Source organism: Arachis hypogaea, chromosome 5 (assembly GCF_003086295.3).
Source record: "Arachis hypogaea cultivar Tifrunner chromosome 5, arahy.Tifrunner.gnm2.J5K5, whole genome shotgun sequence".
Taxonomy (NCBI): domain Eukaryota; kingdom Viridiplantae; phylum Streptophyta; class Magnoliopsida; order Fabales; family Fabaceae; genus Arachis; species Arachis hypogaea.
In genome coordinates, this window is record NC_092040.1 from 13,044,651 (window position 1) to 13,062,858 (window position 18,208).

Sequence of the window (18,208 nt, forward strand, 5' to 3'; positions counted from 1 at the left end):
AAGTATTATCTGCCAGCTAACCTCGTTCCCAACTTCCTTGTGGTGGAGCTTACGTCGAGTCCGACCTCTTGAACAGAGGTCGGTTGTGAGGGAAAGTCAATTTATGGATTGAGCCTCTTTATCTTATTTAGTCCTAGACCTTAATATTGAGTTAGGGTATGAACAAATATCATAGCAGATCATAATTCAAAAAAATACCATTATTAATTCAATATTAAAAAATAAAAACAAAAATATGCAATAAACAATTTAATATTTATATTTAATTTATTAATAATTTATTAAAAATTACTGTAAAAGATACTAAATCTTTTGATATTTTAAAATTGGCCCGCATAAATTTGAGAACCAAGCCCCTCATTTCAGCTGCTTGCTTCCTTGGCTTCTTCCTCTTCACGATGACCCTCCGCTTCTTCCTCTACCCTCTTCCTCACCAGGAACCTTCTTCCTCTTTTTTTGTGGATGCATAATGACTATGGACTCCATCTCTTCCTGCTCACTGTTGATGAGGGCATCACCGGCTACAATGATGACTCCCTTGAAACTGTTCACAGAAACCAAATTCATTATGGATTGCCTCTCAAGGTTGTCTCTTCCAAGAATCTCTATGGTTGCATAAGCCTCTTCAGTTCTTCCGAGATCCTCCTCGGCGCCATGATTCTCCCTGCTCTTCTACTATCTTGACGCAATTATCAAAAGGATTCTCAATTTATTCTGCTGCACTTCACTTCACTTCGCTTTTTGGATTGGGTTTAGGGTTTGGCTTGTGCACCCATCTTATACGGTGCCCCTTTTTAACTCAATTGAAGTGGTAAACTTTTTCCTTTTAATATTCTCTTTTATCATCATTCAGAGTTTCTTCGTTTGCTTTTCTCTGCTAATGGCTTGTCGGCGATGATTATTGTTTCCAATGGAGGAAAGTGGATTACTTTTGGAATTGAAGTTAGTTTCAGCCATGGCTCTTGATAAGCTCCTAGTTAAAGGAAACTACATTGGAAGCGTCAACTTCCTCTTTTCTGGAGAAGGAAAGGGAACTGCAGTCCAAAATTGAGGAACTGGAGGACAAGGTTGAGAAAGTCAGTCAGAGCATTGCACTGCAAAAGGTATACTGATTACAAACACAGAGCAGCAATTGAGCAATGTGACAATATTAAAGAAAAATTTCAGCCTTAGTTATGAACTATATAGTCTTATTCATGATCTGTCTTAGTAGATGAAAGTTTCTTCACATTGTTGTTTGGTATCCGGATACAGGGCATCAAGCAATCTTAAATATTGAACACTCATCTGAATTTATGTCATTGTTTTGTAATGGTCTTCTTGAATTAACTGTGAATAGCAATGTGGCATTTTTTAAGGTATATGATTTATGATTTCTCTATTTTACATTTTCTCAGGTTCAGGTGCTAATCATCTGGACCACAACTTAATTGAAATAATTGCTCCATAATCTGATTAGAATTTTGTGTTTTCTAGCTATTCATGATTGTAAAATCTAATTTCCTTGCAGAGACATAATAATTAAGTACGTAGAGTATGTTAAGAAATTGGGACTAATTCTATTTGAATTGCTTTCTGAAGCATTAGGCCTTAATCCCAATTACCTTAAGGACATAGATTGTGCAGAAAGGCTTTTCATGCTTAATCATTATTACCCTCCTTGTCCTGAGCCTGAACACTCACTCTGGGAACAAGTGGTCATTGGGATTCTAGCTTCCTCTTCTCCTACAAGACCAAGTTGGTGGACTTCAATTTTTCTATGAAAACAAGTGGAGTGATACAAATTGTTTTATCAAGTTATGAATAGAAGAGTTCAAGAGGATCAATCTTCACCAAATATTATTCCTGTTCACTATTTTATACACCAAATATTATTCCTATTCACTTATTTTTTTTAATGAAAACTTTTTTGTGAGCTTATGGAGTTTTGGTGTACAAGTTTGATATGAACAAGGCTTCTCAGTTGATGTGTTGATACTTGGTGCCTCATAAATTAGATATCATTCCATCACACATATGTAATTTAAGTGTATCAGAGCATCATCCAACAGAAATTTGAGTTACTGAATATTGTGCGGTTAAAAGCCAACAATAGTGAGCATTTTTTTCAACTCAATAAACTCAACTAATCATAGTTTATTTGTTTTTCGTATGCCCTAGTTTGTGGTATCTAATTTTAATAGTGTTAAGTTGAGACAGTTAATTGCTTGTTGCAACTTATGTTATTTGATACTAGTTTTCAGATTATTTAGTTGCATAATATTTACAAAACATTGTGACAATTCATTAAATGACATGATTCCAGTATGAAATTGATACTAGTGACCATTAACAACAATCTGGGCATGCGTCTGTTTTATGCAATTGGTGGTTTTGCAAAGGTTCAAGAGGTTTATGTAATACAAAGATTCCTTTATGTGAGGTTTTGGGACCAAAAATTTATGTGAGGTTTTGGGACCAAAAATTGTTGCACTCTACGGGACACCCATGCATTTCTTTGCCTTGTCTTCAAAAGAGAATAATGTATATATGCTACCGTATTTGGTAAAAGTAAGAGTATCCAAAAGTGACCGTTAATGAAACTTTCCAACAAGATCCAGCCATGAAAATAGGAATTTTAGTATTGGAATAGAAATGGAATATTTAAATAAAGATTGAGATTGGTTATAATTATTTCTAATTGATATTTAAAAAAATATTAATTAACTCTGTTGATAACTAGATCTTTTCATTTTTTTTCTATTTAAAAGTTAAGACACCCTTTGATCTGATGTGCAGCAAGTGCTATTGAGTAATCAAAAGTGATGAATCTTGTGAAAATTTCTGTTCACATGATGAGCACTGCAGAATATATAATGTTTATGAACATGGCATTCTCTTAAAGTCACATAGAAAGGCTCTTATATTTCAAGGAGTAACTTTACATCCATTTTAATTTTGGAGAGAGAAAAAAATTACATTTAAATTAGTGTAGTATGACAGTTTGTGCCAGAAAATTATCCTACTGGATTGTTGAGATGGTTGGCCTGAAACTGTCTTAGAAGCAGCAGTGACTGATGATAAAGATTGAGATCATCCAATCAACATTTCTTGGATCGGATTTGAAGCTCACCAATGAATTGGTAGATAGAACAAACTTTGAAGATAAGATCCCTCAGATGTTCAGTATTAATTTTCAAGAAATCACTACCATCAATGATGGTTGCTATTGCTGTCTCTAATGTGTATTCCTGCAACCTGTAGGAAACTTAAAATATGTTAACGAACGATAATTTGCTACCATCATTGGCGGTGGCGAGATTTTAAAACATATACAAAATGCTAATCATACATTAATTTTTATTAATCCAAAAATAATGCTACATTACTGACATCCTCAAATTTGATGCTACACAAATAACCAAGGCAATATAGTTTTAGGAACAAGAGAGCCAAGATCAATGAAACTATGCCAAAACTCAAATGGCATGGAATTTCAACATAATCTGAAATATGTCCTGTCATTAATATGGTGGTGAAAATTCCCACAAGAAATACAACTTGAATCACACCACTCACTTTCCGGTTACTCTGAGCGACGCTCCATGCTTGAAAAATAATTTTATATATGGATATTTCATATAAAAAGATTTTTTTATTTATCAATTATGTATTTATTTGAGTGCCATTAAATTGATTAAAAAAATATATTTTTCAATAAAAATATCTTTTTTTATTTTTTAGTGTATTTGACAAATTTCTAATAATAAAAGCAGTAGAAAAGTAAAAAAAAAAAACCTTTTTGAGAAACTACAATTTACTTTTTTTCGTAAAAAAAAAAGATGTTTTTCACGTAATAAATTAACAAAAAAATATTTTAAACTTATTTTACCCAAACATAATTGATAGACAAAAAAAATATTTTTACATGAGATATCCAAACATAAAATTACTTTTACTTTTGTAAAAAATCTTTTAAAAAAATCATTAATTTTTTTTAAATAGCATCCAAACAAGCTTTATATTTGAATAAAATAATATAAAAGTATTTTTTATTCATTTATTATGTGAAAAATATTTTTTTAAAAAATTTTTCTTTAAAAAAAATGTAAATTATAGTTTCTAAAAAAATACTTTTTTTTCTAGTACTTTTACTTTTACTATTAAAAATTTGGCAAACACATTAAAAATTAAAAAAATAAATCTTTTTTTATTAAATTTTTTTATTAATTTAAAAGTACCCAAACAAGTACTTAATTTTTAGGTTAGTCTAGAACTTTAGATTATATCATTGATTAAGGGTGCACATGGGTCGGGTGAAAGTCGGGTTTGATGGGACCCAGACCCGACCCGAAATATACACCGGGTCTATTTATTAGACCCGAACCGACCCTAGACCTGATGAAACCAATACACTTTTGGGCCACAATTATACCGGGTGAAACCGGGCGGTTAACATTACATTACGTTGATACCTTCTTGTAAGCTAACATGTAAAAATATCCAAATTTCCAAGACTCCAACCATTATTTAACATAGTAAAATTCACTTAGAAAAATATAACAAGAACCAACCCTTCTTTAAAATTAAAGCATAACTACAATCAATACTAAAGCAAAATCACAATTAATACTAATATTGTCTAATAATACTAAATATTTAAATCAATACAAATAACACAATATTATGCATTAGTCTAAAGTCTTATGCATTCTAAATATAAAACATTAACTTATAGTCTTATAATGACTAATAACACAAAATATTAAGGTTTACACACTTAAATTCCACATAAGAATAGTAATGATCCATCACTAATAACACAAAATATTAATTGTGTATGATGACCGGGTCACCGGGCCGACTTCGGGTGACCCGAGCTATGACCCGGACCCGACCCGAAATAATGACCGGGTCTATTTTTGAGACCCTTACCTGACCCTAAACCCGATGAAATCATACCAAATTAGCCCCTAAAGTGTTCGGGACCGGGCCAGGCTTTCGGGCCGGACCGGGTCTGTGCACCCCTATCATTGATGATAGTATTTGCCATTAATTAGGAATGAGTGTTAACATATACGTATTACTAGTTTAAACAAAAAGAAGTTTTATATATAAGATCTATTCTCACTTCTAATTAACTGGAGAGCATTCAACGCAAATTTTTACATGTCTGACATTTTATATTATGTTATATCATTTGTAGAATACATGAGATTATATAGGTTTATATGAGAAAGGAAAAGAAATCATCGTATAAACTTGATTAGAATTTAATTAGAACAATGATATGAAAACAATAAAAAAAAACCAGATATTTTTTTTGTACAGAAGGGAAGTTTTCAATTTTTGGACAGGGACAGAGGGGAATTGGAAAACTAGGACCATAAAAATCATAAGGACGCATAGGAAAAGAGAAAGGCTATTCTTTAAGAAGAGCCCATCAATGATGGGTCAATGGGTACATAGCCCATAATATGAAAAGAATTTAAACTCAAAACCAAAAAAAATAAAGAAGTTAACTCATCTCATCTCAATCCAACATTCCTCTACTCGATCGGAGGGAGCTCGTCGGTGCTTGTGAACTTTAATTTTCACAAGTTGCTACCAATGCGATGTTTCTGCTGCCAGTGGTGCCAGTTCTAGTACCTTAGCTTGCCTTGGATGATAGAAGGCTTAGGCATATAGATTTCGACCTTGTTGATTAGCTTAGGAATATATTCAAGTTATCCTTTTTGCGGTATGCTTGTTTTAATCTCAAAGAAAAGAACAAAATAAAAACTGTGCAACAACGTTTCGTCCTACTTAGCATTTTACTAACTGATTTGTCCGAGTAATGAGGTAGCCGAGCTTAAGCATTTCTAAGTAATTCGTTAGCATAGGGGAAGAGCTATACGTCGGCCAGGACCAAACACTGCTGCGGAAATACCTGCAAAAGATACTCCGACGCTCAAGTTAGTGATAATATTGAGTGAGAGTTATAGAAAGAACATGAAAGCTGAGAACAGAACTTGATCTTTAGCCGAGAATATTAGTTCGGCTTTATAGGAGTTGTTTTACCTGTTTACTGTGGATAAGTCCTAATTTGTAGGTCAGTTATCATATTCTGTTTTGGTGATTAGGTTTGTTGAGCACGTTCCTTATTTTTCAAATGGGTGAGGCCGAGATTATCTGCTCACGTGCCGAGCTTATCAGGCGGTCGAGGATAAGGGTGACGTATCATAGCCCCCAAGCTTGTCTTGGTTTGGACAGGACTAAGGCGAGCTTTCGAACTAGTGATGTCGTAATCCTCGGTCGCTTTGTTGTGTACATTCCTTACAGCCCCCAAGTTCGGTTTTGTCCTGAATGGGTTTTAAAACGTTTTTGCTTTGTCTTTCACGCCAGTTGACATGATTGACGTGAAGCGTGCCCGCTTTCCCAGGTACCCCCTCCGTTGGATTTTGGAGTCATTTAATGCTCTCTTTTTTCAATGACCATTGAATACAAAAGGTTTTGTAACCGTTTGCCAAGGTTACTTTTTATCACACTTATTTTTATTTTTGCTTTAGATTTTGTTGGTGTTTCCTAGAGAAAAAGAAAAAGAAATTTGGTTTCATTTCCTGTCTGAGAATGGCTAACAAAGGTTAGTGTTGAGTTTCGTTTTCTTCTTCTTTGTGTTTTATTCTTTCTTTGCCTGTGATGGAGAACTATGATGGGGGTGATGCATGTGGTTGGATAGATACCAGGGTGAAGGAACATGCGTCGCAGTTTGATGATGGCGAGTCAGTCGGGTTGTTGGGGTCGGATCTGTGGGTCAGGGAGGGTAGTAATATTAAGATAGAGTTGTTGCCATGTGGTAAAGAGGGCCAGGTCTATGATCAGTTGAAGGATTGGTCCTTCTTTTACATGTATAGCTGTCTATTTACTGAGTTGGGAGTCAAACTGCCTTTTACCGAGTTTGAATGTGGTGTTTTGTATTGGTTGAACTGTGCCCCAACCCAACTTCACCCTAATTTTTGGGGTTTTGTTCGGGCCTTTGAGATATTGATGGAGTTATTAGGTCAGCCGCCGTCTCTTAGGCTTTTCTTCTCGTTGTTTCAGGCTAAAGGGGTGGGTCGTGGTTTGTGGGTGAACCTTAGCAGCTACCCGCGTCGAGCTATTTTTGGTCTTTATAAATCCTCGTTTTAGGATTTTAAATCTATGTTTGTTAAAGTTAGAAGTGTACCCGAGGAGTTTCCTTTTTATCTGAATGAACATTTAGTCACGAAATTTCCCTTGTCCTGGTGTCCTGAGCCCTATCAAGCGTTAGACGTAGATGATAGGCTTTCTGATGATGATGTTATGATGGACTTCTTATTTAAGTCATTGGGTCCGAAGGGTTTGTTGTCCGTTGCTGAGATGTTGAAGTGGGATACTAATAGGCAGGTTGTGTATGATCATATAGGTAACTTGTTCTTATCGCATTTCCTTCCTTCTTGTTATGAAATATTCTTTCTGACCTTGATTGTTTTTGTTTTGCAGCCGAAAAGGCTCCTACTATTACCACTGCGGGTTTGAAGTCTTTCTTCAACCAACGCAAGAAGAATGAAAAAAAGTCTCTTCTAATGTGGGGAAAGGTCCTGCCGCTGTTCAGTATGGGCCTGTTCAGAAGTCCAAGTGTAAGAGAGGTCAGGCGAAGGATAATGCCACCGAGGTGTTGGAAGGTAAAGGCGACTCCTCTATGATTCTCCAAGTGGTTGAGTCTGCTTACGAGTCGCAGGAGAGGCTTCATGGGTATGATGAGAACGAGCATGGGAGGTCATTGTGGGCGAAGCTTTATCCTTTTGGTACAATGGCTGATGAGCTTTGTTGTTTTTCGGATGATATAAAAATGATCAATGAGGTTGGTCAAGCTGGTGTTAGTAGATTCCTTCAGGTATATTCGTTTGATTGATGTTAATGTTATGTGTATTCTGCTGTGGTGCTGTTAATGATGTTTTTTCTTCGTAGGTAATTGGTGCTCGAATTGTTGCCATTGGTAGAACACAAGAGCTTGCTTTGGGTTGAGAAGAGAAGGAGGCTTCAAATCTTGAAGAGCTGTCTGGTTTTATCAAAGAGAAAGAGAAAAGGTTTTCTGAGTTATCTTCCTCCATGGAGCAAGTGCAACTAGAACTTGACGAGGAGAAACATGTTCATATGACCACCTCTTCGCGAGTGAAGACTTTGGAGGCAGAAAATGGTCAGCTTTCTGCTCGTGTGAAGGAATTGGAAGGTGAAATGATGAAGCCTTCGCTCAAGGGTTCGAACGTGCTGCTTTTCAGGTTAAGGTTTTATTTCCGGAAATGGATGCTTCAAAGCTTGATATTTTGAAGGTGGTAATTGATGGGGAGCTCGTGGACGACGAAGCTGCTGATAAGGAGAGTGGTAGTTCCAGCATTAGTGATAAGGCAGATTAGGCCTTTAGTTTATGCTTCTATTTTGTATGCTTTGTATTTGGTGCTTTATTTTTTAGACTTGTGTCTAACTGGTTTGGTTCTTTTGGACAATTTTGAGTGTTATTCTTGGTCCTGATCTTTTGGTTTCCGAGTATAAAGCTCGGCTTTGTTGTGACTGTTTAGTCCTTTTGATTATAAGATATGTTATTTGGCAAAGTTACGATAGCAATGGTAGTTATGCAATAATAGTGGTCGTCGATGACCAATTTGTGATTTATGAGATTTATCAATAAGGAGGGTGAGAGCCCTGTTACAAGTGATAGGGCAGTTTAAGCCGTTATGAAAAACTTTGACTTGCTTTTGTAGTTTGAATTTTTCCGAGAATTATGCTCGGCATGTGTATCTTGGGTTCCGAGTATGAAGCTCGGATAATTTTGAATGTTGTTAACTGAAATGTATGCTAACTGCCATGATAAAAAATGCTTTGTTTGTAATATAAGATACATTTGTATAAAGATTTGTGGCATCCGGCCTCGTTAAAACCCTCTCTGAGTAAAACCCATGTGTTTTAGGAAAAAACCTTCGAAGGGGAAAAAGAATACCATCATTCGCGTATTTATAGCATGTGTCATGATTGGTATTCCCTTAGTGAGGAGACATTCCATGTTCCCGGGAGTTGATCTCCTTTAAGGGTTTCTAGCTTGTAAGCCCCCTTTCCGAGATTGTGGAGAACTCGGAAAGGTCCCTCCCAATTTGCTGCAAATTTGCCATGTACTAGAGGTTTCCGAGCTTCTTTTGTTCGTCTGAGTGCGAGGTCTCCTTTGTTGAAAGACCTATGAACTACTCTTTTGTTGTGTCTTCGCTCTATGTACTGTTTTCTGGCTTGCTGCTTTATGGCTGAGATGTCTCTTTCGATTGCCAGCATTGCCCTATAGCTCCGCTTCCTGGCCGAGCTTGTTTCGCCTCCACCTGCATATCCTCCTAATATGTGGTTGATGATTCCTCTTGGCGGGTCGGGAGTTCTTTGTTCTTTTTTGTTCTTATCTGTCATTGCTCGTTTATGCTCGTTTTTGTCCGAGCTTGTCCCTCTGGTTTTCCGACCTTCGACATATTTGTCTAAGAGCCCTTGGCGTGCCAGCCTTTCGAGCAAGTCTTTTGCCACGATACAGTCGTTAGTGGTATGACCGAACTTCTGGTGGAAGGCGCAATGCTTGTTTCTATCCATGAACCTTTGGTCTCGGTAGTTTCCTGCTCGAGTTGGTGGCTTCACGATTTTGGCATTCAGAATTTCTTTGATGATATTTTCTCTTCTGGTGTTGAATCTGGTGTATGTATTGTATTTTGGTGCGGGCTTGAAAGGTTTCTTTGTGTCCCTTTTGCCTGGTGATCTGAGAGCTTTTTCCTCATCTCTTCGATGTGGCTGCTTATCCGTCTTTTGGGCCTCGCGGAGCTCCTCAATTTTCATTTGTCCTGCGGCTCTTTCTCGGAATTCTTCCAGTATTTTTGGTTTTGTTATCACAATAGTTTCTCGGAATTTTCCAGGTCTGAGGCCAGCTTTGAGAGCGTGCAAGTGGACAACCGGATCCAGGTCTTGGATCTCCATAGTGGCCTCAGCGAACCTTGTCATGTAGTCCTTCAAGCTCTCGTGCTGTCCTTGCTTGATGGTGTCGAGATAATCTGATCCATGTACGTATGTTCTCGACGCTGCAAAGTAGTTAATGAATGATCTGGCTAGATCTTCAAAGGAGGAAATCGAACCTGCAGACAGCTTAGAAAACCAGAGCAATGCAGCGCCGTCGAGGTAAGTAAGGAATGCTCTGCATAGGACGGGCTCATTGTTAGCACCGTTGAAGAACATCATGGATTGGAACTTCTTCACGTGGGCTCTGGGATCTCCAAATCCCTTGTATGGTTCAAGCGCGGAGGGCAGTGCAAAGTTTTTTGGCATCTGGTACTTTGTGATCTCCTCAGAGAAGGGGTTGTCGAGGGTAAGCTTCTCCTTTGGCGGAGTGATGTTTAAGGGATCCGTGTTGCCTTGAGCCGAGCTTTTGGAGCTCTCTCCATTGTTCTGCGTAGACAGCTTGGCTATTCTCCGTACTTCTGCCTGAAGTTCGGCAATTTGGGCGAGGAGCTCAGCCTGTGTGAGTTGTGGACTTTCCTTGTCAGCCATGTTCGAGGATTGGGAATCTTGTAAAATAGAGTAGAGGATTGAACAAAGGAAAAAGTGGGGTTAGATGTATTCCGGCCTCACGGTGGGCGCCAAGTGATTCGTCCGAGTAATGAGGTGGCCGAGTTTAAGCACTTCCGAGTAATTCGTCAGTAGAGAGGAAGAGCTATACGTCGGCCAGGACCAAACACCGCGGTGGGACTACCTGCAAAAGATACTCTGACACTCAAGTTAGTGATAATATTGAGTGAGAGTTATAGAAAGAACATGAAAGCTGAGAACAGAACTTGATCTTTAGCCGAGAATATTAGTTCGGCTTTATAGGAGTTGTTTTACCCGTTTACTGTGGATAAGTCCTAGTTTGTAGGTCGGTTATCATATTCTGTTTTGGTGATTAGGTTTATTGAGCACGTTTCTTATTTTTCAAATGGGTGAGGCCGAGATTATCTGCTCACGTGCCGAACTTATCGGGCAGCCGAGGATAAAGATGACGTATCACTAACAACACACACACAACACACACATATATATATATATATATACCTTTTTTATATCAGATATATACTTTCTACTTTCATCTTTCTGGTAGAAATGTACACTTTTTTCTTTTTTATTACAACTTTATACTTTCTAGCTCTAAAACAGTAAAAAGAATATGTACTTTTATCCTTTTAACGAAAAGAAATTGTTGTAGATAATAAGCCGTTGAAACGTAAATAACCTTCAGTATAGTTATATAACTTGGTTTTGTTAACTATATATATGCTGCACTGGTATCAATAAGTCTTTTTGGTTGTGAACATATGCGCATTATAAGAGAATTTTCGTAATGTTAGGGTAATTCATAATTATTATTTTCTATTTTTACTATTTTTTTCTTATTGCTTCATGCCTGTAGTGTTTGATTTAGATTTGATGTTTTTTATGTTCTCTCACATTTAAGGATGAAAAATTAACACTCACTTGTGAACTACTTGAATCTATTAAAATTGAGATTGACATGACTTTTTCTATTTGATTGAAAATTCTGTAAAAAGGCATTTTATTTTGACAAACCTAACAAAAATAAAATTTTTAAAATACCTATATATTTATGATATTATAACAATTATGGGTGTGTTTAGATTTGCGTTGGAAAAGAGAGAAGCGCGTTTGAGTTCTTTAAACGCTTCATTTCTATCTTCAATCCACCTTTAGCAAAAGTTATAAATTCTAACTTTTTCGTTTAACTTTTTATGTTGGATTGAAATTTATGCTCTATGTACCAAATATGTTCTTCAATATTTATATATTTATTATTTTCTTTATAATATTTTTTTTCTAATACTCTCTTATGCATATTTTTTTTATAAACTTCTGTTTATTTTTTTGTATGTAATATATTTTTATTTTATATTATAATTTTATTAATTCTATTAGAGTACTAAAAAATATTAAAATTTATTTAAATATTTAAAATAAAATTATAAAATAACATAAAATAATTATTTAAATTCATGTCATTTTCTGTAATATTTTTTTTATCTAAAAGTGATTTTGAATAATGTAATTCAAACAATATTTAGTTTATTATAATCTATTTTAAAGATAAATTACCAAACATAAATAAAAACAAACCTTGCAAACGATAATCCAAAAAAAAATAGAATTACTTTAAGCAACATAGTTTATGTTTGTAATTATTCTCTTTTCTATTAAGTGATATTAATACTAATCGTGTTCATATTTTTATCAATCGATATTATACAAGGAAAAAAATTTATCAAGGTTGCATGTCCAATGCATTTCAATTTGACATTATTAGATGTGAATATTAAAGATTTTTTTGAACTTGTTTATTGAAATAGAATATATGATTCCGGGCAAATGCAGCGTATTCGACTAGTAGATAATGAAATTAGGAATTGAAAGTGATGGCATTGTTGTGCATAGGAGTGGGACATGGGGTTGTGTCATTCATTGTATTTGTATTCACAAATGAACACATGCGAGTAAGGTCATCAATCTTCCATGGCCCTTCAAAAACAGGGCAAAAAAAAAACTGCCATCTAAACTATTTTTGTATAATGAGAGCTTCTCCCTCCTGCTCCTCAACTAACTACTGTACTACAACGACTATTTATTTTCGGCTAAGAAAAAAGCCGGCTGAGAAAAGCAACGGCACACACCGTAAAAATAGTTCCTAGGCAATATTCTCCAATAACACGTTGTGCTGTTAATATCTGAGCTTTGAAAACAATCTCATCTCTATGTATCGCCAACCTCGCCAACCTGCATCAGAATCCACATCCAGAAAGTTTGCACTTTAAAGAGGATAAAATTACAAAAGAAACTAGTGGGTCAATTGTCAGTTAAATTTAAATGGACCTCAATTCGCTGTTACTCTTTTCCATATCATTCCTTAGTTTCTCAATCTCACGTTGCAACTGCATCTACATTATAAATTTTCCATCATATAACAGCACAAAGCAAGTGCAAATTAACAACCTCAGTGTAACTAGAAATTGAGGAAAAAATTACAAGAGCAAACAAGAAATTAAGTGTAAAGAAAAATATGAGGGATCAAACTAGTTTCCATAGTTTAGAGCCACCCTTTATACAATTTTACATACAAATTTTTCACCACAAAAATTGTTTCAATAACAGTAGCCATTTGAATTACTCATGTTTCCTACATCCATGTATCTACTTTAAGATGCAAAGACATAAATCTATATCAATATAATCAAATCTCTCATCTCATGATTAAATGAGAATATGAGACATGCCCCATGAATATTACAGTCGTTATTTAAATAAGATGAACATTGAGAATGATTACAATCGGTATCACTGTATCAGAAGACACGGTACCACACAACAAGAAACAGACACATCAATTTCTATCAGAAATATTTGGCTCTCGTTTGATTACAAGATTTCAAATCTATGGGTTAACCAATTGGAGTTTTTAAAAATTCCATCCCAATATGTAGTCAACAGACCATATTTTAAATTCTAGAGAAAAGCAATTTACAGAATGACATATATTAGATATTAAAGTTAGCATAATTCCCTCTCAATATTCAGTTATCCCAATATCAAACAGGATAAAAGTAACGTTAGAAACGTAGTTACATTTGAAAATACAAAAAACTAGGATGTTAGCCTGAAATTTCAACATCATTCAATGAGGTTAGGGATGTCAATGGGGCGGGGCGGGGGCGGGGGATGCTTCCCTACTCCCCGTCCCCGCCCCCAGAATTAATCCCCGTCCCCGCCCCATTCCTCGTCATGGGGGGATAATTGTCCCCATCCCCGTTCCCCGCATTTCCCGTGTTCCCCGCGGGGCCCCATTCCCCATCTCCCTATATTTAACATTCATATGAAAATTATAGTAAAAAATATCAAAAAAATAAAAAAACAAACTAAAAAATATTATTACAAACACACAAACATATCTTATCTAAGATTATAAGTCCAGAAATACAACATAGCAAATCATAGTCCATAAAATAAAATCTTAAAATGCAACTTCCATTATAAAGAAAGCAATAAAACAAAGTCTTTAACATCAAATATTCTTTCATTGTCGGCATAAAACTTCTAACAAACATCTCCATGTTCTCTGTTAAAATAATAGAGACAAATATGTTAACATATAGTGACGAGAATGGAAGCAAACACGCAGACGCAGAAGTGGAGAGGAGAAGGACGCCGTGCCTGAGGAGAGAGAACGACGCGGTGAAGCTGCTAGGGTGATGGCGCAAAAGTGGCCGGTGGCTAGCTGTGAGGGTTTTGAAATTTGAACAAAGTGAAGAGTGAGTGAGTGACTGGAGTCTGGAGAGTTGGGGTTTGGATGGGAATAGAGAGTTAGATAGGGCGCAACAACAAAGGTGAGAAGGGAATATAGGGTTAAAATTTTTTAATGGGTGAAATTACTAAAATACTCCCTATGTTAGAAATAAAGTAAGAGTATTTAAATAAATTTAACAATTCGGGGAATTATCGGGGATGGGGCGGGGATCCCCGCTCGGGTCCCCGCGCCTGTCTTGGGGAAATTTTGCTCCCCATCCCCATCCCCACGGGGAAAATTCCCCACCATCGGGGCCCCATTTGGGGCGGTCCCCGCGAGGATCCCGGCCTGCTGGGGATTTTTGACACCCCTAAATGAGGTAACTTAACAATCATGTCATTGTATTAGAATGTGCTATTGTTGTCCAGAACAAAAGCTAAAAAACAGATGCTTTGCAATTAGTATTCCTATTTATATCAACTGCATTAGTATGTAATATACCTGTGACCTCTGCACTTCAGCTTTGATTTTCGACTCGCTGGACTCTTGAATCATTTCAGTCTTTTAAGGGACAAAAAGAAAAAGAAACAAAAAACTTATGTTAGTACACGAAACTAGTATTTTAGATTCCAAGAGACTGGTAAAGTTCTCAAACCAACAATATAAACATCAAAAGACCTCACCCTCTCCATTAATGATTCTTGTACTTCTTCCAAAACTTCAGTTATACCGGCAGATATTGCCTGAGCCTGCTTTGTGGGCACTCCTTGCCCCTCAAGTTCGCTAGTTTAGAAAGCAAAAGCGTAACCAATGACAAAAACAATCCATTCATTAACACTCACTAACGAGCTTAAAAGTACACATTTGCAATTAGTTAGAAAACACACAAGTGAACAAAAAACCATGAAAACAGAGAATAAAAAATGGTAAGAAGGTAAACTTAAATTACAATAGCGGATGCATCACAGAACCGCCGAACATTTGATTTCGCCATCCGGGAAAATGATCTGAGACTTTAGTTGAAAGTGAAAGATTTTGAGAACCCAAAGCCCGAAAATTGAGCCAATCGCTTACAAGCCGCAGCCATTTCCTCAAAAATAAGAAATTGGAGCGAAGAAGAATTTTCGAACCCTGAATGTGCCCTAATCCCAAATCGGATATAGCAACCTTGTTTTGTTTAAACAAAGAAGAAACAGAATCCAAGGACATAAAATTAATCAAACACGAAGGAGGCCAAGAAAGCAGATGAATTTTTCCAAGATTTGATTTTGATTATAAGAAAATGCAGAAAAGGGAAGGAGTAATCGGTATTTTTGAATCGGTAAGAACCAAAAAAGGAAACGCATTCGTGATTGTACGATGGCAGACCTATTAGAGGTTTTATGCAGATAATATAAAAGTTACGGGTTGGGAAAAATTTGAGATGAAGAGGTATTTATAGTTGGAATGGCAACTTGCTGGATCACCTTTGTAACTTCTTTTCTATTTTATGGATAGTTATCTTTTTTTTCCTTTTAATTTAAGATTTGTTAGGATTCTATATTTAAATATATGAAAAATTTATTTTATAGATATTTAGTTATTTTTTTCTTTTGTTTAGGATTTGTTGAGATTTTATATTTAAATATGAATAATGTTATTTATTTTTAAATTTTTTTATGAAATAAATTTAACTAAATTAAACTAAGTTAAATAATATTTAAAATAATGTTATTTATAATTGATTTTTATTGATATAAGATTAATTTAGTTAAACTTGATTAACAAAAAAATTTAAATATATAGTATTATTCTTTAAATATATGGGTATTTTTATAGGTGCAGTTAAGATTTTGTAGAAATTATTTAGCACTAATATAATTTATTGTTATAAAAAATAATGGTACTAATAAAAAAAAATACTATTTTTTATGAATTATTAGATTTTATTATATGAAAATTAAAAAATAAGATAAAAAAAAGATATGTCTAAAATCAGTTCAAATCTTTTGAGTTTATTTAATATATCATAAAATTTGAAACATTAAATTAGATTGATAAATAGCCTAAAAAAATTTAGATATAGAAGTTATTTAGATATAGAAGTAGGATGAGTGATATACTTTAACATTGTAATTTTTAGTGTTTTTTAAAACTATAGGAGGTACACAAAGAATTGGAGTATACAAAGCGGATTGGCTGATTGTGTACTCTAAATTTTTTTAAATTTTTAAACACAAATTGAAAAGGCCATTGGACGTTCAATTTGTACTCCCTAGATTAAATCATCACATATTTTAAAAAATATCATAACTAATCATAATTCAAAAAAACACCATTATTAATCTAATATTAAAAAATAAAAACAAAAATGTGTGATAAACAATCTAATAATTTATATTTAATTTATTAATGATGGCTCGTCCTTAAACGCTCCTTGCTAAGTATGGAGTGCTGCACACCTTGTGAATTTATTAAATATAAACTCTTTATTTATTATATTTTATTTGAATGGTCTAGATTTAAAAAGGCAACCTATTTTTTGGTGACTGAACATAACACAAAGAAAAAAGAACTAAGAGAAAGAGTAGCACTCCTCTCTAATAATAATGTCTAAATTATTAGGGGGCAGTAACCACTCTAGATACACCTGCTTGTTTAAAGCAGCAGTCTTAGCCATTAAATCAACCGCTCTGTTTGCTGTGCACTGGATGAGAACAAATCTGCTTATAAGTTATAGATTTTTTTTGTAAATCTCAGAGATTGAGCTGAAGTTCAAAATAAAAAAATAGTATATAAATATTAAAAATAATATGTCTGTACAAAAAAAAAAGTTATTGGACTTTAGAATTAAAATAAATAATACATAAAAAATAAGTTCAAAATTTATGTACTAAATTCAGAAAAAAAAGATATATTAAAATTTAAATAAATTTTATTTTGTGTGAAATAAAACTATAATATTAAATATAAACACAATGATAAAATTGTTTTGTGTTATATATATATATATATATATATATATATATATATATATATAATATTAAAATTTAAATAAATTTTGTTTTATGTGAAATAAAATTATAATATTAAATATAAAGACAATAATAAAAAATTTTGTGTTATATATATATATATATATATAATTTTATTTTGTGTGAAACAAAATTAAAACATTAAATATGAATAAAATGATAAAAAAATTTGTATTATATAAATTTAATTAAAAAGAACATATATACAACATAAAAAGCAAATAAACATGTAATAATTTTATTTTGTGCAAAACAAAAATTTATATAAAAATATTTATATAATTTTTTATTAACAATTTTTTTATTGAAATATGTTATTTTATTATATTTATAATATATTATTTTGGATAATTATATTATTTTAGTTAATATATATTATTTAAAAAATATTTAAAATTTATTATTTTGTATTAAGAATATTATTAAAAATATATTATTAGTTTTTTTAAAATAATATTTTCTTTTATTTGGTTCAAACACTATGACAATAAAATTTTTTTACATCTACTCAATAAATATTATATTCATTTATTTCTATATTGCATGTAAAATAAATAATTAATGTTTAAAAAAAGTTAATAAAAGAAATAAGTATTTTTTTACCAACTCTTAGACGAAAACTATGTCATTTGAATTATAACTCGTTGATAAAGAAAGAAATATTCTTAATTATATATTAATTATTTATTAGGCTCATTCTTATACAAATAATTTTTTTTAATTTTATATCTGTAATATTTTATACCAATTAACTTTAAAATTTAATTATTTTTTGAATAAATTAATAAAAAAATAATACAAATAATTGTTTAAATATAATTGTATTTTAATTTTTTATTTTATTACGTACAATTTGAGGATAATTTGAAATAAAAGATAA

The 18,208-nt window shown here is 33.6% G+C and overlaps 1 protein-coding gene and 1 long non-coding RNA gene across 4 annotated transcripts; one reads left to right on the top strand and one right to left on the bottom strand.

Annotated features, from left to right (window-relative positions):
- The first annotated feature begins 342 nt into the window (after window positions 1-342).
- LOC112800853 (uncharacterized) lies at window positions 343-2,147 on the top strand. Of its 2 annotated transcripts, none has more exons than XR_011881812.1 (2): window positions 343-1,103; window positions 1,582-2,147. It is a non-coding gene; the product is annotated as an uncharacterized lncRNA (long non-coding RNA). The 2 variants fall into 2 exon arrangements; XR_003201534.3 differs by having other exon boundaries at window positions 348-1,103; window positions 1,511-2,147.
- Window positions 2,148-12,436: 10,289 nt separating this feature from the next.
- Window positions 12,437-15,798, bottom strand: LOC140172904 (uncharacterized). Of its 2 annotated transcripts, XM_025843263.2 has the most exons (5): window positions 15,264-15,798; window positions 14,998-15,097; window positions 14,816-14,875; window positions 12,907-12,971; window positions 12,437-12,810 (listed from the first exon to the last, which is right to left on the bottom strand). In XM_025843263.2, the coding sequence occupies exons 1-5, from the start codon at window positions 15,521-15,523 to the stop codon at window positions 12,669-12,671; spliced, it is 627 nt and encodes a 208-aa protein (XP_025699048.1). In that variant the 5' UTR covers window positions 15,524-15,798; the 3' UTR covers window positions 12,437-12,668. The 2 variants fall into 2 exon arrangements, with proteins under 2 accessions (XP_025699048.1, XP_025699049.1); XM_025843264.3 differs by lacking the exons at window positions 12,437-12,810; window positions 12,907-12,971 and adding an exon at window positions 14,013-14,305 and having other exon boundaries at window positions 15,264-15,723.
- Between the last annotated feature and the right edge of the window lie 2,410 nt (window positions 15,799-18,208).